Consider the following 24732-nt stretch of genomic DNA (forward strand, 5'->3'; position numbering starts at 1 on the left):
TACTTACATAATTTTAAAATGTAGTTTTTTTGAGATGGAGTCTCGCTCTGTCACCCAGGCTGGAGTGCAGAGGCACAATCTCGGCTCACTGCAAGCTCCACCTCCCGGGTTCACGCCATTCTCCTGCCTCAGCCTCCCGAGTAGCTGGGACTACAGGCGCCCGCCACCATGTCCGGCTAATTTTTTGTATTTTTAGTGGAGACAGGGTTTCACCGTGTTAGCCAGGATGGTCTCGATCTCCTGACCTCATGATCCGCCCGCCTTGGCCTCCCAAAGTGCTGGGATTACAGGCGTGAGCCACCACGCCTGGCCTTAAAATGTAGTTTTTAAAGTAAACAGATTCACCATAGTATCAACAGAAAAATAAACCACATCTGGAACAGCCTGGAGCAAAACAAAGTCTGAAGGATTTCTAGGCTCAAAGCTGAATGCAAAGAGAGTGAAGTCCCTGGGGGCCCATGCTTCCCCCCAACAAAGTCCTTCAACTCAAATGCCCTCCTCTCTGGGACAGGATGCTCCAAGTGATTTTAAGTACATACCATTATGCAATTGTGTCCTCTTTACCACCCAGTTTAGGCGAGAGAGAGCACAAACTACCACAGAAAAGAAGCGTATTCCTAGCCCTGCTGAGTCAGCCAACGTGAAGGACTGGAGCTTCTACCAACTCACCATTTAATATTTAACATTTGCTTTAAATCCAGTTTATGGATTCTGGATGTTTAATAAAGAGTTGCTTCTCAGTTCCCTGCTATTAAACACTAGGTAATTACGGCATTTAATTAATACCACCCTTGGGCTACCAGGAGGTTGGTGATATTACCAGGAAGTCATGCTCTCCAAATGGACATCACCATCTGAATCAGCTCACAGTTTAAAGAATAGCATTCTCTTCTTATAGTCCCTTCTGTGATGGGTATCTCAAGTTGAGGTGTTTAGGTAAACATTCAAACAGATAATAAAGGCTTGCTCTACCTCTTGTTCCACAAAGAGGAAAATCCCTTTTGTGATAATATTCACACTTCCCACAAGTTTTGTGCACAGCATATCAGAATTACACATTCTGATATGTGGAAAAATAGTAGGGAAGGCCACTCTAGACTGCTAAAAAAAAAAGCTCAAAATTATCCCAAACTCCTCAGGCGCCTCTTTCCTCTCTTCCTAAACCAATCTTTCTTGGCACTCATCTCACCTCCTACATCTCCATTCAAGGATGGAATGTGTTTAAGCAAGGAGTTTCACTGCCCTCTAAGGTTCCATTAGAAGTCCACTCCTACTGACGTCGTGGGATACAACTGCAACTGCTCTGAGCCCCTCCAGCCCCATCTCTTCATACTCACTGTTGCTGGACTTAAGGTCGCGGTGGATGATGGGAACAATTGCCTCATCATGTAAGTAGTTCATCCCTCTGGCAATCTGCACAGCCCAATTCACCAGGATGTCTGGGGGAATCCTTTTCCCAGATAACACTCTATTCAAAGGTCCTCCACGAGCAAACTCCATGACCAAGCAGAGGTTGGGCTCCTTCAGACATACCCCTCTTAGGGCAATGATGTTGGGGTGCTTCAGCATGGCGAAGAGCTTGGCCTCTTGGCGAACATTCTCTATGGTCTGGCTGATGTCCTCATCAGGGTCGTGGCGAGCTGCTTTCACAGCAACCTCATCCCCTATCCAGAAAGCACGATAGACCTTCCCAAAGCCCCCGATGCCAATAATCTCTTCCAAGGTGAGCTCCGCAAAATCAATTTCTAACACTGAGAAAGGGAAGAAAAAAAGAAGCAAGTCAAAAACATCTTGAAAACATCGTATTTAACCTTTCATTTACCTGAGTGGGTAAACACGGCAAGTTGTCTGTTTACTGGGCCTTTCTGTCTCCCCATTATAAAGCAAATTCCATAAGGGCAGGAACTGCAATCAACTTATTTTCCTTTGCATTTTCCTTAGTGACAGTCAGCACATGGTAGGCATTCTATAAACATTCATGAAAAAAAAATCCCACCTGGAAAATCATGCAGAATCCTGTACCAAAACCAACTATTGTCACTAAAGGGAATATGGGAGACGTCCTTTTTTTTCTTTTCTTTCTTCCTTTAAAATACATTTAAATATAGAGATGGGGTTTTGCCATGTTGCCCAGGCTGGTCTTGAATGCCTGAGCTCAAGCAATCCTCCCGCCTCGGCCTCCCAAAGTGCTGAGATTACAGGCATAAGCCACTGCACCTGGCCGAGATCCTTTCTTTGAGACTTACTCAGCTTTACTGTGTACTCAGTGGTGAGAAGCACCCAACTCAGTGCCAAGGCAGACACCCAACAACCAAACCATAGGATGAGAAGAGCTTCTGCAGAAGTATGATTAGAGGCTTAGGAAAATCACTAGCTCCCACAGCAGCACGGAGCACTCAGGGGGTGAGTGGGGAAAGGATTCTCAGGGAAGGCAACATTTGAAATGGGCCCTAAAGAGTGAGTGGGAGAGATCTCAGGCGATGAAGGAAATCAGGGCAGGAAAGGACAATCAGGCAGAGGGAAGGACAGGAGCCAAGAACATGCAGTAGGAAGTATACGGTATATTAGGACCTCCAGGGAGTCTGCTGTGGCCAGGTCATGTGCATCAGGATTGGAGACGAGGCTCAAAGCCTTGTTGAGGGTAACCAGGCCAGGAAATGTCTTTAAAGCCATTCTGAGGGGCTTGAACATCACATTGTAAACAAGAGGAGTCATGTATCTTTCAGAAAAGGAATGTTGTTAGACCTGTAATTTAGAAAGGAAATCAACTCTGGCAGCCACTGGAAACTAACCTGGAGGACACAGACCCAACAGCAAAAGGACCCCCTAAGGAGGCCTTGCAGCTCAGAGGTCTGAACCTCAGCAGCAGTGAATATAGGAAGTACGCAGTCAATTTGGGAGAGTTTCAGAACTTGGTTCTACCTGGACCTGGAGACTGAAACATGGGAAAGGAGCCTCATAAGAGATATCTTACTCCAGCAGTCATCTGTGCCTCAGTTCAAGCCCTGATGATCCCAGTATCCCACCCAGTATCCCAACCAATCATTCTCCTTCCCAAATCCAGAGTTTGAACCTAAGGTACTTGATTATATATTTTGTTGTGTGTGGAAAGGCTTTCATGGGTAGATAATAATAGCTGCCAGTGATTATAAAGCGAGCTACATGTGGTGCTAAGTGCTATATGAGCAAAGTGTGTTTTGTTTCTTGCATGAAACCCTGTTCTCTATCTTCTTTTTTCTTTTGTCTTTACCTGGCTGATTCATACTCATACCTCAGGTCTTAAATATCAGTTTCATAGTGGAACTTCTCCATCACCAAGACCAAATGAGGTCAGGCCCCTATCAAACACTTCCATGGCAGTTTCCATTCCACAAGAGGCATCAAGGTTATAATTACTTAATTACTTGTTCAATGCCTATTGTCCAGGCCAGATTATGAGACCCACAAGGGCAGAGATTCTGTCTGCCCTATTCACCGCTGCACTTGCCATGCCAAACATTTTGTAGGTAACCAAGAGATCCTTGAAATAAAATGGAAAAAAAATCTACTTGATATGGTTTGGATATTTGACCCCTCTGATTATCATGTTGAAATGTAAGCCCCAGTGCTGGCAGTGGGGCCTGGTGGGAGGTGTTTGGGTCATGAGGGCCGATCCCCCATGAATGGCTTGGCACCCTCCTCACAGTAATAAGTGAGTTCTTGCTCGAATTCACACAAGATCTGGTTGTTTAAAACAGTGTGACACCTATCTAGTTTTTCTCTCTTGCTCCTGGCTCCCACCGCGTGACATGCCTGCTCCCACTTCACCTTCCGCCATGAATAAAAGCTCCCTGAGGCCTCACCAGAGCCAAGCAGATGCTGGTGCCATGCTTCCCGTACAGGCTGCAGAACCGTGAGCCAGTTAAACTTTTTTTCTTTATAAATTACCCAGCCTCAGGTATTCCTTCATAGCAGTGCAGGAATGGACTAACACACTATCTCAGGAGGAAATAAACCAAATTCAGATCTTAAAAAAAAAAAAAAAAAAAAAAACTGAACTGGAACTAGACCTTCTGAAACAAATACAGAAAATAATCACACCTTACTAAAAAAAAAAAAAAAAAAAACTAAGAAAACAAAGATACATTTCTGAACTTTTGACAAGACCAAAAGAGGAATGCCACTGCTGACTATTCCCTTCCTTACTCAGCCAGCCCTGTAACGCCTCCGTTCTCCACTCAGACGCTGGTGGTGCTAAAAAATCTGTTCTTGCTTAATTATAGCACCTCTATCCCATCTGAGGTTAGCCCATCTGTATTTTGTAATGCAACTGGCAGTCTGCACAAAGGAAACTCTTAGGTGGATGTTAGGTGGATAGTCTTTAGATATACAAAAAGTATAGCCCATCCAGACCCCAAAATTCCAACTGTTTAAAGAGGTTATCACCTTATCCAGCAATCTTCCTGAAGAATGAATGTCATGGCAGAACATTGTAGACTAGCAATCGGCATCCATTCCAAAATCCTTCTAGCACAAATTTCAGTACTACAGAGGCTAGGAAGCTAAAAACTACATTTCCCAGACTCCTTTACAGCTAAAGTTCTGAATGCAGATTAAGTTCTGCCGATTAGATGCACAATACTTGAAAGGCAGAAGTGAGATGAAGACCATGTTCTTGCTGCAGGGATTTTTTGCATCAGCATGTTGGTGTCCAATCACTAAGTCTGTAGATGTGGAGAGGAATGTTTCATAGCCAAGTGGTTGCCTAATCTCTGGGCTGCAGACACAACAGGGTGTTTTTGAAGCCAACAGCTTCAATGGCAGCTCCTGATTCTGTATGTTCCCAATTAGAGAAGTAGCAGCTGACCTGGTGGGCCAGTTCTGCTATGTTCTGGGAGTTGTTCACATAGGTCCAGCTGAGAGCCTCTTCTCTCAGCCCTTCCAACAATTCTGCAAGCACAGAATTTCCTGTGCTAAATCTCTTTCTTGCTCAAAATAGCTTGAGAGATTCTGAGCCCCAAAATGAATCCTGACTGATTACTAATTTGTGCCTGATGTCATCTATATGAATGAGAAAAATATGCCTATGTTATGAAGAAAGATTAGAAACCCTCTTGGAGAAATACATGTTAAGAGTCTTCCTGGTCATGGAGGGAGGAACATTCATGTTTTTCTAGCAGCTTTTACACATATGAAAAGATGTGTGATTACTTAACAAATTTGTATCTGTTTTCTTATTTCCTCAACTGAGTATCTGAATTCTCCTTAAGGGAATTTTAACTATTGTACTTTCTCTTGTACCCTCCCTTCTTTCCTCCAGTCTTAAGCATAGTTGTAAACACACAGTAGGTGTTAAATATTCATTTAAATGCAGGAGGGATTGAAAAAATAAATGCAGGGAGGTTTAAAAGATATGATTCAGTACTAGGGTGCTGAAAGGACAGCTCCTCTAAAAACCTCTGCAGGGAAGGGAAAGCAATAACCTCTCTTTGGGTAGAACAGAAAAATCTCAGGTTCTTGCTATTTAGTTAAGCAAATATTATGACCTGACTCCAAGAAAAGTATAGAACACAACTTTCAAGCAGATAAAAGACAGAACCCAGGAAGAAGGGAGGGAGGAAGGACCTTCTTTTTCCTTCCCTGCTCAGTCCCTTGGGATAGGAACGAAGGAACTAGACCTTCAGCTGCAGCAGAGTATGTGGGGCTCTCCTTCCCTTCCCTGCTCCAGTCAAGACCTGGTTTTAAGTAAGAATCAGGTCAAGCTGCATTCAGCACATTTTTCAGTTTCTGTGGAAGGATATTTCCAGGAATATCAGGAATAAATCCTTAGTTCTTCCATTTTTAAAGTCAAGATGTTATTCCCTCTCAATCGTATGCTTGGAAACTGAATGTTTAGGCACATTTTGGTGGGTTTTGAGTAAGTGAATGGTATATACTTCACTCACTTAAAAATCTTAGGTACATCTGAAAATATGTCCTTCTATTTCTAGTGGAGGTAGATAACAAAAAACATAAACTAATAACCTTAATGTATGCCCTGTTTGAAAACTGAAACAACTCTCTTGTAAGAGAAACTTTCATATAATACCTAGGATTGCATCTCCCAAGATAATGAGTTTGGAACTGTACATTTTTCATCTTTCACTAAAATAAAGACGATGGATGAGCTCTTGGGTTATTTATATTTGTCATCCATAGACAGCTAAACTCTAACAAGTACCTACAATGGAGAGGATTAAAGCATTATATGAATGTAAAATGATTTATAATATCATTTTTATATGTTTTCTTTGCCATAATATTTAGTAATTTCCCCTTCCGTTTTGAATAAAGTTTGAGGCCAGATACAGTGGCTTACGCCTATAATCCCAACACTTTGGAAGGCTGAGGTGGGAGGAATGATTGAAGCCAAGAGTTTGAAACCAGCCTGGGCAACAAAGCAAGACCTCACCTCTGTTAAAAAAGTAAATAAAAATAATCGGCTGGGCATGGTGGCATGCGCCTCTGGTCCCAGCTTCCTTGGGAGGCTGGGGTGGGAGGATCTCTTGAGCCCAGGAGTTCAAGGTTGCAATGAGCTATGATTATGCCACTGCACTTCAGCCTGGGCGACAGAGTGAAACCCTGTCTCTAAAAATTAAAAAAAACAAAAAAAGCTTTTAAATCAAGTTTGAAGCTAAATTTTCACTTTAAGAAGCAATAATATGAAACTAAAGCTGAACAGTATTGCTTGACTTAATGTCTTCTATTCATGGTCCAGAATGCAACGTCACAACACATGCTCAGAGGAGAAGTTCAAAAGGGTAACTCTGGCGATGAAGTGTCAGTGGCTCAATTTCATTCCAAGTCTTCGGAGACAAGGTTTGTCAATCGTCTTCACTTTCCGAGTGACACAAACTGATCTGGTAGAGCACATAGACTTCAATGACCGCCCATGTTCACCCTCTGATGAACCAAGGCACTGCACTGAAGTTTTATATTTACATAGTTAATCTCCCTCATGTAACTTATAAGCACCTTCTGATCTTATCACTTCTTTATGTCCTGGTACTTAACACAGTGTACAGTATCTATCACTCACTAGGTACTCAATAATTAGTTTTTGACTGAAACTAAATTTTCTGAATTATCAAAAATTAATTCTAGTCAAGATCAGAACTCCTAGTGAGGCCAAATAAAAGAACGTGTCAGGTCTTTCAAATGCCATATTCTTCAAGTCAATTCTTTCCATTAGAACAAGTTACTTCCTACTTTCTCAACATCTGGGTTCCAGATTTAGGAATCCACTCTATCCAAGATAACCTGTATGACAATGAAGATAAGTCCTGGCCACCAAATGAAGAAGTAGCACGCTGCTGCCATGCCTAGCTCTGTGGACAGTTTTTCAGCCTACGTCATACTGACTCTTGACTGCTCTAGCAGCCAGAGCACAAGATATTGAAGAAACCGAGTTCCTGATCACGAACCTCACCTAGCTCTTCTGCTTTGACATTAGCTGTCCTGAAAACAAAATCACAAAACTTCACCCACAGAATCAAAATCTGACTTATGTTTAAAATGACACTGTTTTCTAACATGCCAGGCTATTCATATTTCTTCCAATATATGACCAAGTTCATTTTCAACACTTTCAAAACACTATGCTAGGATGCTTAGCCTTAAGGCTACCAAACTAGTCCCAAAAAGATGTAGTATCTGGAAACAACTTAAAGTAATTTGCTACCTCCAGGCATTTTAAAGATCAAAATGAAGAAAAATGAAGTTTTAAACTGAATGAGAGGGAGAGGGGGAACCTAAAGATTTGAACATCGATTTGATAGTCAAAACACCAACAGAAAAAGAAGAGCAGAAAAACAAGTGAAGAGGCTATGATTTTGATATTATGTGCTAGTTTTTAAAAAACATCTTAAGATAGGCCAGACACGGTGGCTCACGCCTGTAATCCAACACTTTGGGAGGCCGAGGCGTGCGGATCACTTGAGGTCAGGAGTTCGAGACCAGTTTGGCCAATATGGTGAACCTCATCTCTACTAAAAATGCAAAAATTAGCCAGGCATGGTGGCGGGCACCTGTAATCCCAGCTACTCAGGAGGCTGAGGCAGGAGAATTGCTTGAACCCGGGAGGCAGAGGTTGCAGTGAGCTGAGATTGCACCACTGAACTCCAACCTGGGAGACAACGAGACTCTGTCTCAAAAAAACAAAAAAACAAAAAAACTCAAGATTAAAGTAACACAATTGCTGGGGTAAAAAATAAGTTACAGAGCCAAAAACGTAACTGTTACAAAGGAAATCTTAAAACTAAATATTTAAAGTTGGTCCTTGCTAATGACGTTTTAAAAAATCAACTAAGATGAAAGTACACAAAATAAGGAATAAACATTAATTAATACATATTAACAATACCTTTTTAACAGATAAGAGATTATGGAAACTCTCAAATACAAAACAGTGTAAACTGCACTAAAGAGATATTTACATGTTTTTTCTGAAATAAACTAGTATGATTAAGGGATTGCGATGGCAATTTAACTCCCTTGAAAAAAAAAAGATTTCATTATAGGGTATGAAATATGGGGCTCCTGGAAAATTGACGGAAACCAGGACACTGGGAGAAAGGCCCTGGGAGGGACCCCTGAGCATGGTCCCCCTGAGATTTGACCAGTTCCAAATATAGGCAAGGATCTAGGATGAGAAGAAAGAAGAAAATGTATTTCCCAAACAGCCTCACTGTCAAAGGACTGGGATTCAGCCACTGTACCTTGCAATCCTGATCTCCCATGGGGGAACGACATACTTTTTCCTCTCTAATCATCACTTGTCCCACCCCCACTCTCAACACACACATCCCTCTTAGCACATTAATCAGTGAGACTCCTAAAGGTGCAACTTCTGAGATATAAGAAATAGGATCCAAGAAATCAACCCGACATTTTACAGGCACCTGAGCCTTGAGTTCACACATGCTTCCGGGACTTGTGAGCCAGCTCAGCCCTGCGGAGACACCCCCATCTCTTTGAAAGCAAATGCCTTTAGGAGGCGGGGGACAGGCGTTAGAAGAGGTGGTGGCAAGGTCCCTGATTTGGGGACTAAGGCTAGGACACTAACCACCAGCTTGCCATAAACACTTCCAGATTGGGAATGGGGGGCGGCGGGGGGGTGGGTAAGAGAAGGGACTGGGAAACTGGCAAATTCTCAGACTGGGACTTCAGGATGTGGAAATCGGGAGCCACTGCTGAGGTGGCCAAATGAAGGTGAAGAAGCCCAAGCGTCTGAAGTGCGGGCAGGGCCTGAGGCGTCTCGAGCTTATCCAGCACACCAAGCGAAGCCCGGGCAGCCTAAGCGCGCGCCACCCACACCCAGGTCAATCGTCCTCCCCACCCCCCGCACTCATCCCAGCCCTCGCGCAGGGCTCCCCCCTTCCCCGACCGCCCCCCAGGCCTCCGTCATTCCCCCTCCTCGCCCGGCTCCCGGGCCCCGCCTTCGCCTTACACTGAATGGGCGGGTAGCAACTGGGGTCCTCGCCGCCGGGCTGGCAGCGGCTGGAGAAGGCGCTGCGCGGGGTCACGTAGTTGCTGGGGAAGATGCCCACCCGCTGGTTCAGCTGCCCGGTCCACCAGCCCTCGTCGCCGGACACCTGCGAGTCCTTGGACAGCACCTCTACCACGTCGCCCAGCCGCAGGGTCAGCTCGTCCTCGCCCGCCGCCTCGTACTCGAACACGGCCGTCCAGTAGGGCAGCGGCGCGTCGCAGCCCAGCTCCCCGGGGCCCGCCGCCGCCGCCGCCTCCTCCTCCTCCTCCTCCTCCTCCTCGGCCCCGGCCCCTGCTCCATCCTCCCCCGGCGGGGCGGCAGCGGCGGCGCTCGCTAGGCAGCCGAGAAGCGCTCTGGAGGGCTCCATGGAGCGGCCGATCCATAGGGTGCGGGGCCGCCGCCGCCCGCAGGAGCCGCCGCCGCCTATTGTTCATGCGCCTCCGCAGAGCTGGGAGGACCCCCCCCCTACGACGGCGGCCGCAGGTAGGGCCCGGGCTGGCAGGGCTGGGAGAGCCGGCTCGCCGGCGCTGTTACCGCGGTAGGAGAAGAGCGCCGAGCGCGAGCGCTTCGCGCAGCCTAGGGGCGCAGCGGGCCGAGCCCCGCCTGCCCGCTCGCCCCCCCCGGGGGCGGCCTCGTCACCTCTGCCGCCGGTACCTGCTCGCGCAGCCGGTGCCCGCCGCTGCCCGCCGGCCGCCGCTCTCCTCTCCGCGCCGTGCCGTGCCCCGCCCCCCGCACCGCCAGCTCGCCGGGACCACCTGACGCGGGCCTGGCTCCGCCCCAGCCCCTGCGGACCCGAGGGGGCTCCGCCCCACGCCCGCCCCGCCCCGCGCCCGCTGCCTTCCCATTGGCTGCGGCCGCCCAGTCCCCGGTTCCTCCGCCGTGGTTGGGGCAGGCTAGCTGGCCGTCTCGCTGGTCCCTCTCACCCCCTGCGCCGCCGACGCACCGTGCCTTCCCCCATTGCGGGCTCTGTCATTCTCAAACCCAGGTCGACCCACTCTTCCCGCCCACTGGCCCGCCGCAGCTCCCACCATTGGCTCGCGGCACCTGTCCGTTTCCTGGGAGAGTTCAGCACCTCCCGGCAGGAAGAGGCTCCGGCCTCATTGGGTGCGTGAGGAGGGAAGGGTGGATCCTAAAAGGTAATACTGAGCCTTTATTCAAACTAAAAGGCTGGAAGGGAGGCCGCTGCCTTTGTTTGCCATGGATGGGTAGGGGCTGCACTGAGCAGCACCGGTGTTCTTCATCCGGCTGCACCCCCAACAGAGCTCTTTCTTCCCCAGATCCCTTTTACAGTTGGATTCTCCCTCTTGGATCTGGCTCTGCCTTAGTCCAACCTAGAGGGATCAGCTTCGCCCACGCCCACTCTCACCCGGAACCTTTCATCTCTTATTGAAGCCTTTTAGGCCCATTGGGATGTTCATTAGAACTCTGAAAACTACAGTTCTCCCCTTTATGAGGACTGCACCACAGCTCGCCCTCTCCTGGGTTCCGGTAAGAAGAGATTCCAACACCACTCTTTTTTCAGAATTCAGAAAGGCAAGAGACCACCTTACTGAGCTTCAAACTGGGGCTGGGAACGCTGCCATGAATTGGGCTTGGTCTGTCTGAAGGGAGCCACCTTTTCGACAATCCTTAGACTTCTTTTGCCTGTTGGAATTACACCTTGGATCGTGGCGAAGTCTATAGAGGTCAGATTAAGAAGAACCAAAGCAGAATAAACGTAGAAGCCGATGCTGAGTTCACAAGTGAGGACGACCTCTTCCTATATGCTTTGCTATACCCTGCGTTTTGAACATTAAGGACGAGATAGGAGGCCCATAATGTTTCTTCTTGCTTTAATCCTATCGTGGCAACGTTGACTTCCAGTAAGAAAGGTTCTCTGATCTTTTTTTCTCTTTTCTTTTCTTTTTTCTTTTCTTTTCCTTTCTTTTCTTTTCTTTTCTTCCAGGGTCTCAGTTTGTTGTCCAGGCCAGAGTGCAGTGGCGCAATCTCGGCTCACTGCAGCCTCAACATCCTAGGCTCAAGCCATCCTCCCACCTCACCCTCCCGAGTAGCTGGAAGTACAGGCTCGTCTTGAACTCTGGGCTCAAGTCATCCACCTGCCTCGGCCTCCCAAAGTGCTAGGATTACAGGCCTTAGCCACCTCACCTAGTCCTCTGAAATTTCTAAATAAGCCAGTGCTGAAGGATCTAGCCCAACCTCTACCAAACTTTGTTACCTTTTCCCCTTCAGTGGTAGGAATAGACATGATTTATTTAGCAAGGGTGAGTGCTTTTGTTGAATTTTAGTTTGGGGTTTATTATTACACAAACTAAAGACAGCGGGGCAATTTGGAAAGATAACTAGGCAGCTGCATGACTTCGGGCAGGTGTCCTAACACTGTACTCTTAAAGTGAGGGGAGTGAACTGGAAGATATCCTGTGTCCTCATAGTTTGAACATTCTGTGGTTCGCTCATCAATATGACTACACTGTATAGTCATAGCACACATTTGAGGTCTTGAAGAAGAGAGATGAGGCTTGTTCTAAAAAGCATCCAGAGTAGGTCTTGAAAAAGGATTTCTGTTTAAGTAAAGACCTAAAACAATGCTCAGATTCTTATTTTACATAGGATCCATGAACTGGAAAAGATATGGATGAGTCTGAGTAAATTCTCTAGGTTTTGTTTTAGACAAAACCATTCCACCATCAAGCAGCAGAGAGCAAGGGAGTGGGGATGGAGGTATATTGTGTTTTTTTAAAGGCCATAAGAAAATAATTGTCTTGATAAAATTTTAACTTAGGACTGGGTATGGTCGCTCGTGCCTGAAATCTCAGCAGTTTGGGAGGCTGAGGCAGGAGGATCACTTGAGCCCAGGAAGGAGACCAGCCTGAGCAACATGGCGAGACCCCTATCTCTACAAAAAATTTTAAAATTTGCCAGGCATGGTGGTGCAAGCCTGTAGTCCCAGCTATTTGAGAGGCTGAGGCAGGAAGATTGCTTGAGCCTGGGAGGTCAAGGCTGTAGTGAACAGTGTTTGCTATACCGCACTCCAATCTGGTGACAAAGCAAGACCCTGTCTCAAAAAAAAAAATTTTTTTTAACTTGAGGGAAAAAGAGTCTTACAAACTGTAGACACACAGCAAAACAGAAACAGGAAAAAAAGTACTAAAAAGAGAAAAATGTCAATGGTGGGTCTCTAAGTAGTCGGATTATGAGTAATTGGGTAAGTTTATTGTCATTTTGCTTCTCCATAATTTCGTATGTTCTACTATTTAGTTTCGTGGATTCCTTCCCACTCCCTGGGAAGAGGGGAAGAGAGGAGAAAAATCACTGATTCTTCTCAATAGGAAAACTAATTCCCTGTACAACTTAAACCTTTAATACCATAGCATGTGTTTAGAATCTCATAAAGAATCATTCATCAAACATTTCAACAAGTCATTCAGTTAATATTTGTTGAATGGGTAAGTGCTAGGAATTCAAATGAGGGTAGATCTTTCAGACTAAACTTGTCTGGCAGGGTTGCATGGAAGAAGCAGAACCAGAACTGGTCCTGGAGGGGAATGGGGTGGAGCAGGGAAGAGTGTGTTCAGGAAAGGAGGGTGGGAATAGGCACAGCCACAGACGTAGGAAAGCATGGAGAGGGGACCATTTGGATGGAATAGAAGGATGAGAAAGAACTGAAAAGATAGGTTGAGACCAGACTGTAGAGGGCCCTGTAATCACTTGATTCACACTAGTAATTATGTAATTGATTATTTGTAATTATTTAATGTCTGGTGCATCCACCATAAGGGTAGGAACCAGTCTGTCTGGTTCTCCACAGCTCTCCCAGCACCTAGAGAGTGCTTAGCACATAATTGACTCTCAGTACTTCTTTGCAACTGGCTGGCTGACTTGAATCCCAGGCGAAGAAGCCTTGGTTTTGTTCAGCATGTAAAAGGTTATCACTGAAAGGTTTTGAGTAGGGCTGTGGGGTGATCAAATACTGCCTTCCCTGAGGACTAGAATGGATGAGGAGATGCTTAAGTTGGGCATTGAAAGATATATACAACCTGATTAATAGAGAATAAAAGATGTGGAAATAGAAATTAATGTAGTGGGTAGCAATAATAGAAATTTCATCCAGAGAAGAGGAGAGAATGCAAAAAGGGAGTGATGGGAAATAAAACTGATGAAATAAAAGAAGGGCAGATTGTAAAAGACTTTGAAAGTCAGGTGGAATTACCAAGATTTTACCACTATGAAGTTTTTGAGGAGGGGATTGGCAGATGTCACCCCAAAAAAGAAACATTTTCTCTACCACGCTGAAAAGCATAGCATAAGGGAGAAAATAGCAATCAAGATGCAAGTTGGCATTAGACTTAAGTCAACAGATCATGGTTTATCCTGGCTTTGTCCTTTAAAAATGCTGTGACTTTGGGCAAGACACCAGTTTGAACCTCAGTTTCCTCAATTTTAAGTAGGTGTAATAATAATACCTGGTTTTAATGGATGTTTATAGGATTAAATGAGACAGGACATGCAGAAGCTCTTAGCTTGCTGCTCACACCCAGCAAATAGTCAATATATTTTTTTCCTTCTTTCACCTGCCCATTACCCCCAAGAAACACTCTTTAATTACACCTAGGCCTCTTGACTGAAAGTTGAACCCAGGGTTTTCCCTAAAGGAAAGAGAGAGAAGGAAGGAAGGAAAAAGGAAGAGAGGCCTCTGGGAGGCCGAGATGGGTGGATCACTTGAGCTGAGGAGTTCAAGACCAGCCTGGGCAACACGGTGAAACCCCATCTCTACAAAATAGAAAAATTAGCCAGGCATGGTGGTGCCTGTGGTCCTAGCTTTTGGGAGGCTGAGATGGGAGGATCGCTTGAGCAGAGATGTTGAGGCTGTAGTGAGCTGAGATTGCTCCACTGCACTCTAGCCTGGGTAACAAAACGAGACCCTCTCTCAAAAAAAAAAAAAAAAAGGAACAGAAAGGAGAGGAGAGGAAGGGGTGAAGGAAGGAGGGAAGGCAGGAGGAGAGGGAAAGAAAGAAAGGACGAAAAAGAGAAAAACAGGAAGGAAGCAGGGAGGGGAGAAAAGGAAGGAAAGAAAGGAGGGAAGGGAAGAAAGAGGGCAGGCATCATAGACTAATGAAGAATTTGGGGTCTTGGCTTCTGACTGAATTTGAATCTATGCTTACTGTGTGCCATTAGGCAAGTTAACCCTGCTGTACCCCAGATCCCTCACCTGGAAATTAGGGATAATTGTACCTATCTTATATATGTTATGTGCTTAACACATAATCTAGCATGTAGTTACTGGTATTATTTGAGCCTAAACTGTGACTTAGTTAATGAATGTCACCCTTTCCTTGATTCTTTTGGGAAATATTTAAAATTAGTACTTTGATGTAAAAAAAAAAAAATCCCTCAAGCAGACTTTCACCTTTTTTTTTTTTTTTTTTTTTAAAGAAACAAGGTCTCACTGTGTCACCCAGGCTGGAGAGCAGTGGCACTATCATAGCTCACTGATCACATGGCAGCCTCAAACTCCTGGACTCAGTAGGTCCTCCTGCCTCAGCATCCTGAGTAGCTGGGACTACAGGTACATGCCACCACACCTGGCAAATTTTGTTAATTTTTGGTAGAGATAAGGACTCACTGTGTTGCCCAGGCTGGCTTCAAACTCTTGGCCTCAAGTGATCCTCCTGCCTCCATCTCTTCAAATGCTGGGATTACAGGTTTGAGCCACCGTGCCTGGCCCCTTTGACCTTTTCTAAAAGAGCCAGCCCACCACTTTCACCTCTCATGTGTACCATTTCAGGAAAGAAGCCCTAGTTCCTGTTTCATAAACTCCATTTGCATTAAATATGATTTTAAGCAAATGGTTTGGGCAGATATGTGGCAGGGCTGATGAAACAGACCTTTGGAGTCAGACCCACACAAGTCTTGATCAACTTGTCATGACTGTGGGAGGCCTTTCACCTCTCTGAGCCTCTGTTTCATTGTTGGTAACATGAGATTGTATAAAATGGGGTTGCTGTGAAGGTTAGATGAAGTAAGAGGTCCTCCTGGCAGTGCCTAATACATAATAATAAGTGCTTAATAAATTGTAAATGTTATTACAATTGATAGTATTTAATTCCTCTATGAGGAATTATGAGTTAATGTAGCTTGAACCACCAAAAAGGTAAGAAATCTTTCCTCTTTTAGGAAAACCTCAGTTCAGAAAAGCAATAAACTATTGGGGGGGTGGCTGTTTAGAATGTCGCATCTCTGGAGAGCAAGTTGCATTTTAACAATGATCAGAGCCTTTAATTAAGGAGTGAAGGTCAAATCATTTCTGCTTCATCCAGCCTGGTTGCAGAGTGAGCCCATGGGACAGCCCTCTGAAATTATACTGCTTACAACCATGCTGAGTCTGCAAGGACTTCATCCAAGCCTTTCCGTCCAGGACCTCAAACAGATCCAATCACAAGAAGAGAGATTTCAGGAAAGAGAAAATTATTCCTATCATCGGGGTTTTTGAAGAACATGAAATGACTGGGAAAATAATCACGTTAAGTGGAAAAAGAAAAGAAATCTATCTGTTGTAATTTTCAAATAATTTTTAAATAAATTTGAAAAATTAAGAGAACTATATATATAATATATTCCTAATCTTGTGAAAAATATATATGCATTAATATTATTGAAAGAAATATATCAAAAGGTGAACAGCAATTATCACCAATCTAGATTATGAGATTAGGAGTGATTTTTTTTCTTTGTCCTATACTATTTAATATTTTCTACCATTAAAATATTCTGATTTTCTAATTAGAATAGTATGTTAGACAAAGAAGGACAAATATCACATGAACTCTCACTCTCTTATGGAACAGATCTTGTGGAATCTAAAAAAGTTGAACTCATAGAAAAAGAGGAAAATGATGGTTACCGGTTAGAAAAAAGGAATAAGTTCAAGAGATCTATTGTACACCATGGTCAATATAGTTAATAACAATATATTTTATACTTTAAAATTGCTAAGATAGTAGATTTTAAGTGTTCTCACCACACAAAAAAATAAGTATGTGAAAAGCATATGGTAATTAGCTTGATTTAACCACGCCACAGTGCATACATATGTCAAAACATCATGTTGTATACTATAAATATATACACTTTTTGTCAATTTTAAACAGGTTATTAAAAAAACATGTTATTGTTGATAATTATGAAAAATTTTAATGATGTGGAAATGTGTACAGTATAATGATAAATGAAAGAGTAGTAAAAATCCTTATAAAATATAATTACAAATGTGTTGGGTGGATAATATAAAAATCTTAACAGCTATTTCTGAGCTAAGTGGTGGAGCGTGGGTAATTTTTAGTGCCTTCTGTGTCAGGCTGTTCTTGCATTGCTATGAAGAAATACCTGGCCAGGCGCGGTGGCTCACGCCTATAATCCCGGCACTTTGGGAGGCCAAGGCGGGTGGATCACCTGAGGTCAGGAGTTCGAGACCAGCCTGGCCAACATGGTGAAACCCCGTCTCTACTAAAAATACAAAAATTAGCCAGGTGAGGTGGTGCGTGCCTGTAGTCCCAGCTGCTGGGGAGGCTGAGGCAGGAGAATCGTTTGAACCCAGGAGGCGGAGGTTGCAGTGAGCTGAGATGGCCTGGGTAACAGACCAAGACTCTGTCTCAAAAAAAATAAAAATAAAAATAAAAAAGAAATACCTGAGAAAAGGTAATTTATAAAGGAAAGAGGTTTAATTGGCTTGCGATTCTTCAAGTTTTACATGAAGCATGGCAGCATTTGATTTTAGGGAGGCCTCAGGAAGCTTCCAATCCTGGCATAAAGCAACGAGGAGCAGGTACGTCACATGGCGAAAGCAGTAACGAGAGAGAGTAACGGGGGAGGTGCCACACCCTTTTAAACAATCACATCTCATGAGAACTCACTATCCTGAAGACAGCACCAAGGGGATGGTGCTAAACCATTCATGAAAAATCCGCCCCCATGATCCAATCGCCTCCCACCAGGCCCCACCTCCCACATTGGGGATTACAATTCAACAAGAGATTGGGGCGGGGACAGACGGCCAAACTATGTCACCTTCATTTTACTTTTCTTTTTCCTACAGCAAAAATAACCATGTGATATTTGTGTAATTGTAATAAAGAACTACAAAATCACTTTTATCTTTTTAAATACAAAATTCAAACTAAAATCATTATTGTTAGTTGGAGAGATGGTGGAGGAAGGAAAACAGAAGCTGAGGATGACACTACTAATAAGTAACAATAATGACAATGACTCCTGTTACTTAACGGCTTGCTTAGGTTCACAGTCTTTTTTATTTGCTAGAGGCTTTAACGGCTTCTTCCAAGCAAACAAAAGGTCTTGGAATCCAAACAGTCCCTTTACTCCTCACCCCTCCTACCTCATGGAGGGAAATTCTTGGTAATGTGCAGACACATATGTGGACTAAGTTAGCATGACTGTGGCACCCCTCACCTGACACGGATTTAGACTTTAGCTTTTCAAACGTTTTGGTCTGTATTTATTTATTTATTGAGACGGAGGCTCACACTGTCACCCAGGCTGGAGTGCAGTGGCGCCATCTCCGCTCACTGCAACCTCCGCCTTCCCAGGTTCAAGCGATTCTCCTGCCTCAGCCTCCCGAGTGGCTGGAATTACAGGCGCCCACCCACCACACCCAGCTGATTTTTCTATTTTTAGTAGAGACGGGGTTTCGCCATGTGGTCTCGAACTCTTGACCTCAGCTGATCTGCCCGCCTCGGCCTCCCAAAGTGCTGGGATTACAGGCGTGAGCCACAGCGCCCGGCAAACCTTGGTCTTTAAATCACGTTGGCAAGACTGAACTCAAACGTAAGCTCTCTGTTTTGGTTTTGAGAGTTGTGCCTTCTTATCTAAAACAGTAACAATTTAAATATTTTTGTTATTTAAACAAACCAATAAGATCTGAGGAATGAGCAACCGTCACAGTTGTCTGAATAATACATTGCACGGTAGTGGTGGCTGTTTTGTAACGGACTTGGCACAGCAGTGCCCTCTTAGAGACAAAGGTGGACCATTGCGCCGCCGTGTGGTATTGAGGGGTATGGCGCCTTCTTCCTTTTATAATTACGCTTTTTCTAGTTAAGAGCTAGAATAACCTTCGCGGTCGCTGGGTGGAGCCCTTTCAATTTGTTGTATGGGCTAACTAAGTGTGGAAACTAAGACTCAGGCAAGTGATGTTACTGGGGCTTGAACCCAAATCTTCACCCTTTGTGCTCCCAGCTTTTCAAGTTAACTCAGGGATGTCTGCACATAGCTGGAGGGAAACTGGGAGCTGTCTTATGCAAAACTCAATTTCACATTCAAAGAAACTGAAGTGTAGAGAGGATAAGTGACTTGCTAAAAGGTCTGCGCTAATTTGGGGTCCTTCGTTTTTTATTCTACTCATTCGTTTATTCACCAAATATTTATACACGTGTCTACTACATGTCAGGCACCATTCAAGGCACTAGAGATAAAATAGTGAACACAGCAAACAAAAATCCCTTCCTGCAAAAATCCCTTCATCTCTTCCCTTCATAAAGCTCATGTTCTAGTGGGGGAAACAAAGTAAGCAACTAAAATATATAATACCAGATTAGAGAGGGGTAAATGCAAAGAAGAAATAAAAGGGAAGGGGGATGTGAAATGTTAGGAGGGGCTACTTTTCTGAGTGGCCAGAGAAAACCTCCTTGATAAGGTGACTGGTGACTTTTTTTTTTTTTTTTTTTTTTTTGAGATAGAGTCTCACTCTGTGGCCCAGGCTGCAGTGCAATGTCATGATCTCAGCTCACTGCAACCTCTGCCTGCCAGTTCAAGTGATTTTCCTTCCTCAGCCACCACGTAGCTGAGACTACAGGCACATGCCACCATGCCCAGCTAATTTTTGTATTTTTAGTAGAGACGGGGTTTCACCTTGTTGGCCAGGCTGGTCTTGAACTCCTGACCTCAGATGATCCACCTGCCTTGGTCTCCCAAAGTGCTGGGATTACAGGTGTGAGCCATGGCACCCGGCCAACAAGGTGACTTTTGAGTAAAGACACCTGAAAGAATTTAGGAAACCAGTCATACAGATACAGGGGAAGAGCATTCAGGCAAACTGCCCGGTAGTGCAAAGGCCCTAAGACAGGAAAATGCCTGTGTATTCATGAAAAGATAGCAAACTCAAGGGTAGTAAGAGCTATAAGAGGTAGGGTGGCCTGTTCACATGGGGTCCTTCAGGTCAAAGGAGGACTTTGGTTTTACTTTAAATGAGACAGGCTATTGAAGAGGTTTGTTTTTGTTTTTGTTTTTGTTTTTTTCTGAGACAAGGTCTCACTCTGTTGCCCAGGCTGGAGTGCAATGGCGTGATCTCAGCCCATTACAGCCTCAACCTGCTGGGCTCAAGCGATTCTCCCACCTTAGCCTCCTGAGTAGCTGGGACTACAGGCATGCGCCATCACACCCAGCTAATTTTTGTTGTTGTTGTTGTTTTGCTTTGTTTTGTTTTTTGTAGAGACAGGGTCCCACTATGTTGCCCAGACTGTCTCGAACTCCTGGGCTAAAGCAATTCTCCTGCTGTGGCCTCCCAAAGTACTGGGATTACGGACGTGAGCTACCATGCCCTGCCACACCGATGATTTCAATGAGCAGAGGAGTGGTGTGGTCTGCCTTTTCAAGAAGATCACTCTGGCTACTGGGTTTGCAACACGCTTCAGAAAGCAAGTGCGGGGACTGTGGGAGGAAGGGGCTATTCAGTAAGCCTGTCAAGGGATAACAGCAAATTAGAAAAGGGAGGTGACAATGGGTATGGTGAAAAGTGGTCAGAATTTAGAAATACATTTTGAGGGTAGACCAACCAGGTTTGCTGATGAATCAGAAAGGGAATAAAAGAAAGAGAGGAGTCAAGGATGACATCAAGGTTTTTGGTTTGAGCAACTGGAAGGCTAGTGTTGCCATTAAAGAAGAATGTGGGAAAAGCTGGTTTGGGGGCAAATCTCACCAGTTTAATGTTAGACATGATAAGTTTGAGATCACTGTTCTATACCCAAGTGGAGATGTCAAGTGGGCAGTTGATTACATCATCTGGAGTTCATTCAAGAACTGTTAAATGACAACAGTCTAGTCCCTGAGAACCTTAACTCTATAAAATGACTAAGGGCGCAATAATGATTAGAAAACATTCAGACTCAAATAATAAAATACTTTCTCCTTTAACGTGGTTTTCCAGATTTCTACTCAAGGAGACCTTTTAAGTGGCTATGCCTTTCCTAGTTGAAGGCTGTGAATCTTTTGCTCACAGACATGAGACATGAGTCTCCTGACACTGATGAGACCTTTAAGACAGTTGCCTGTTCTCTGGGTTACTGGATGGAGCCCTTTGTGAAGTCAGTGGGAGCCCCAGAGAGCAGCCTGCTTGGCCGGTGGAACATCAGGGAAACTCTCTTGTGCTTTGTGTTTTATGAAAAGTAGGGGAGATTCCAACCTGAAGCCTTCCCATCTTTGCTTCCTTGGGTTTTGTTGATACCCAGGTCAGGTGCAATTGCTTGCAGCTTCATGATGTCTCTTCGTTATCTTATAGTCTGCCCTCTTCCCCAGCTCTGTACATGATGGAATTGCCATTCTTTTGCATGGGTACACTCCTTCCTGGGATGTGGGCAAGGGATGGCAGAGTGACTGACAGCTTATTGAGTACCAGACAGTAGGTTGGGCACTGATAGACATACCCTCCATTAGTATACAAAGACGAAGCCACCGACCTACCAACTGTACCACTCACTGTAATCACAGCCAACATTTATATACTATTTTAGAGTTCAGAAAACACTTTTACAGACAGGTGCCAGTATACTGACTAAGAGTACATACAGACTCTGAGGCCAGGCACAGTGACCCATGCCTCTAATCCCAATGCTTTGGGAGGCAAAACCGGAGGATCACTTGAGGACAGAAGTTCAAGACCAACCTGGGCCACAAAGTGAGTCCCTCCCTGTCTCTACAAAAAATTAGAAACTTTGCCAGATATAGTGGTGCACACCTGTGGTCCCAGCTACCAGGAATTCAAGGTTACAGTGAGCTATGGCACCACTGCGCCACTGCACTTCAGCCTGGGAGAGGGAGTAAGACCTTGTCTATTAAAAAAAAAAATACAGACTCTGGAACCAGGTTGCCTGAGTTGAATCTCAGTTCTGTCCAGTTCTGCCATGACTCACTGTGTGGTCTAGGACAATTTACTTAGCCTCTCTGTTAAGTCTTGGTTTCTTCAAGTGCAAAATGGAGATTTTAAATAATCCTAACTACCTCCTAAACTAGCTTAGAGATTAACTGAGATAATACGGAGGCAGCCCTAAGAGCAGTGCCTAGAACATAGTGAGCCCTCAATAAAGGCAGAAGGGATCGTACTACCTGGTTGGGACTTTTTAGCCAATTTTACTAATAAGGAAACGGAAGCCCAGGGAGGTTATTCAGTGTGGCTAAGTACTAAGGAACAGTACTAAGGAACAGAAGCCCAAGACCCAATCAGGGGTTCCTGCTTCTGACTCCAAAGCTTTTCCCACTCAGAATCCACTTCCTTAGGGAGTGTGGGTTTTATGTTAAAACAAGCCAAACTTTCGCACCGGCTCTTCTGGTGTCTCCTAGCTTTGCTTCTGAGAAAGGACAGCTGAGGTTGGAGGGAATAACAGCAAAAATAATTGACATTCTTGGGTCCATCGGTCGGTGTGCCGGGCCTGTGCCAAGGACTTCACCTGCCCTTCCCATTCAATATTCACCAAAAACCTATGTGCTAGGTACTTTGAATAACCACTTTATATAAAAAGTGGGGTGCAGAGCCACTAAGCAAGCAGGGGTGGCGTGTGTCGGAGCCAGAATCCATTATCGGCTTTCTGATCAGTTTACCCACAGGAGGACCTTCCCCCGACCCCCTACCCCGCCGGGAGCAGCCTATCTTCGTGCAAAATGCACCGAGCTACATACACAGGCTGCCTTCCAGGACTCAGCGCGGAGGGTTAGGCTGCCTCGAACCCCTTTCTCGTAACTCCATCCCAGCTGGGACGCCGGGCCCTCTCCGCCCCTTGCGGCCCACCCCTCCCCTTCTGCCCCCCAACACCGGGACCGGGCGGGCTCTCGGTCGGCGCCACCGCGCCCCCTCATCAGGATCCTGGGCGCTGACGTTCTCTCCCCGGGGGGAGGAGGGACCCAGGAAGGGCTAGGTCCGCAGCCAGTGCGGAGAAAGGGCCCTGGGCTCGGCTCCCACGCTCGGGCAGGCCTCCCGCCGGGGGATCGGAGCTGCGGTCACTCGCGGCTTCGGGGCCGTGGCGTCCCGCGCACAGCTTCCGCGCCTCTGCAAGGCGGTGAGTCGTTTCTTCCCGGCACAGGAGGGACAGTTTCCCCACGTGGACGCGGGGCTGGCAGCGGGAGGAGGAATAGCGCTGGCGGAGCTTAGGGTTTCGCAGGCACAACCAGCGCGCGCGCCTCTCTCTCTCCCCTCCCCTCGCTCGCGCTCGCTCTCCCCCGCCCTCTGTCTCTCCCCTCTCTCTCTCTCTCGCTTCCCCCCACTCTCTTGCTTTCCCCCTTCTCTCTCTCTTCCCCTCTCCTCTCGCTCGCTCCCCGTCTCCCCTCGCTCTCCCCTCTCCCCGTCTCCCCACGCTCTGTCTCGCTCTCCCCCGTCTCTCTCCCTCCCCCTCTCCTCCCGCTCTCTCTCGCTCTCCTCTCTCTTCTCCCCGACCCCCTTGCGTTCTCTCTTTTTCTCTCTCCCCTCGCTCTCCCCTCCCCTGCCCCGTCCCTCTCCTCTCCCCTCTCTCCCCACATCTCTCTCGTTCGCCCCTCTCTCCCCTTTTCGCCCTCTCTCTCTCCTTCCTTCTTCCCACCCTCTCTTCCTCCGTCTCTCCCTCCCCGCCTCCTTCCCTTCTCCCCCACTTCCCTCCTCCCCTCCTCCCCTCCTCTCCTCCTCCCCTCCTCCCCTCCTCCCTTCCTCCGCCCCCTCCTTTTAAAGAGAAGGATGCCCTCGGTTTCGCTGCGCTCTCCCAGGAGCGAACTCCCGCAGCCGCTCAGGCCAGCGCCAGAGACCTTGTCCCTACGAAGGCGGGCCGCGCCCCTTGGTGGGCTGGGCTCAGGGAGCGCGCTTTGCACGCTTCAGATGTCTTTGTGGGAAGCCTGGGAGTAGCTAGGTGTGAATGTGCTGCCCTTAATTTAAGCCACCAGTTGTAAATATGTGTTCTAGTGCCTATTAATAACTCTCCCTCGACCCACTCGCCTCCTGCCACTCCAGTTGCTCCAACAGGGACCCCCTCTTCCCTTCCCTCGGGCCAGCAGCTCTAACTGTACAGGAGAAGCGATCTGGGTAGCTCAGGAGCTGCCTGTAGGTCTGCGTATGGCCTGTTTCTCTTTCTTCCCCTCTGTCCCACACTCCCCGCTCACTCCTGTCTCCCTGCTGTCACTCTGCAGCTATGACACTAGATCACTAATAAGGGTAGGTGAGAAGGAAAGGGAAGAGGAAAAGAAAATAACAGCCATTTATTCTGATAAACCCTCAACATGTGACACCTGGGTTCCTTCCAGGCATTTGCTGTGAAAATAGGTGGTCCTGGTTCTCAGTAGTCCCAAAGCCTCTAGTTTGGATGGGGGTAGAATTGCCGCAGATGCGGAATCCACTAACAGTCGAGGAAGCTTATCTTCCTGGAAGCCTTCAGCCTCCCACTCCCACCTCTGCCCCATTCTGTTTGCTTCCTCCCTGTCTCAGCTTCTGCTTCTCTCCTTTTTATAACCTGCTGCTAAGAAAAGTCTGAAAACTTGAATTATAAATACATAATATATCAAGTATTGCCTGAAATAGAGATTTGAAACCTAAAAGGGAGGAAAGAAAAGAAGCATCTTGAATTCCAGGAGAAGCAGTCCTGGGTGCCGCATCCCCAAGGACTGGCTGCAGCTTCTCTCGGCCACGGTTGCCTCATTTATAACATGGGGATACCCATCCATACCAACCATGGTGCAGGGGATTGCACCAGATCATTCTCACATCTCTTCCAGCCCTGAAGAAATGGAGGTGAACAGAGGAACAGCCACTCCCAGCAAGCAAGGGAAGAAGAATCTTGAAAGCCTGTGACTTCACAGAGACTTCTTGATTGATGCCCCTGAAATCAGCCTGCCAAGTGTGGCCTCTGCAGCATAAATACAAGGAGTCTGATGACACAAGACGGCGTCTGATGATAGTTCTGTCACCCTCAGCCATATTGTAATTCCAT

At 46.0% G+C, this 24732-nt stretch overlaps 1 protein-coding gene and 1 long non-coding RNA gene across 3 annotated transcripts in view; one reads left to right on the forward strand and one right to left on the reverse strand.

Annotated features, from left to right (window-relative positions):
• MAP3K9 (mitogen-activated protein kinase kinase kinase 9) overlaps positions 1-10242 on the reverse strand; it is an 86448-nt gene extending 76206 nt beyond the window's left edge. For both annotated transcript variants that reach the window (XM_014347632.5, XM_034937736.4), the window contains exons 1-2: positions 9467-10242; positions 1338-1751 (exon numbers count right to left, since the gene is read on the reverse strand). In XM_014347632.5, the coding sequence (XP_014203118.2) occupies positions 1338-1751; positions 9467-9872 (820 nt within the window). In that variant the 5' untranslated portion in view covers positions 9873-10242. The remainder of the gene's footprint in view (positions 1-1337; positions 1752-9466) is intronic.
• Positions 10243-10326: 84 nt separating this feature from the next.
• LOC134728904 (uncharacterized) lies at positions 10327-18455 on the forward strand. The gene is made up of 2 exons (XR_010109768.1): positions 10327-11766; positions 15820-18455. It is a non-coding gene; the product is annotated as an uncharacterized LOC134728904 (long non-coding RNA).
• Positions 18456-24732: the final 6277 nt, after the last annotated feature.

Source organism: Pan paniscus, chromosome 15 (genome assembly GCF_029289425.2).
Source record: "Pan paniscus chromosome 15, NHGRI_mPanPan1-v2.0_pri, whole genome shotgun sequence".
Classification (NCBI taxonomy): Eukaryota; Metazoa; Chordata; class Mammalia; order Primates; family Hominidae; genus Pan; species Pan paniscus.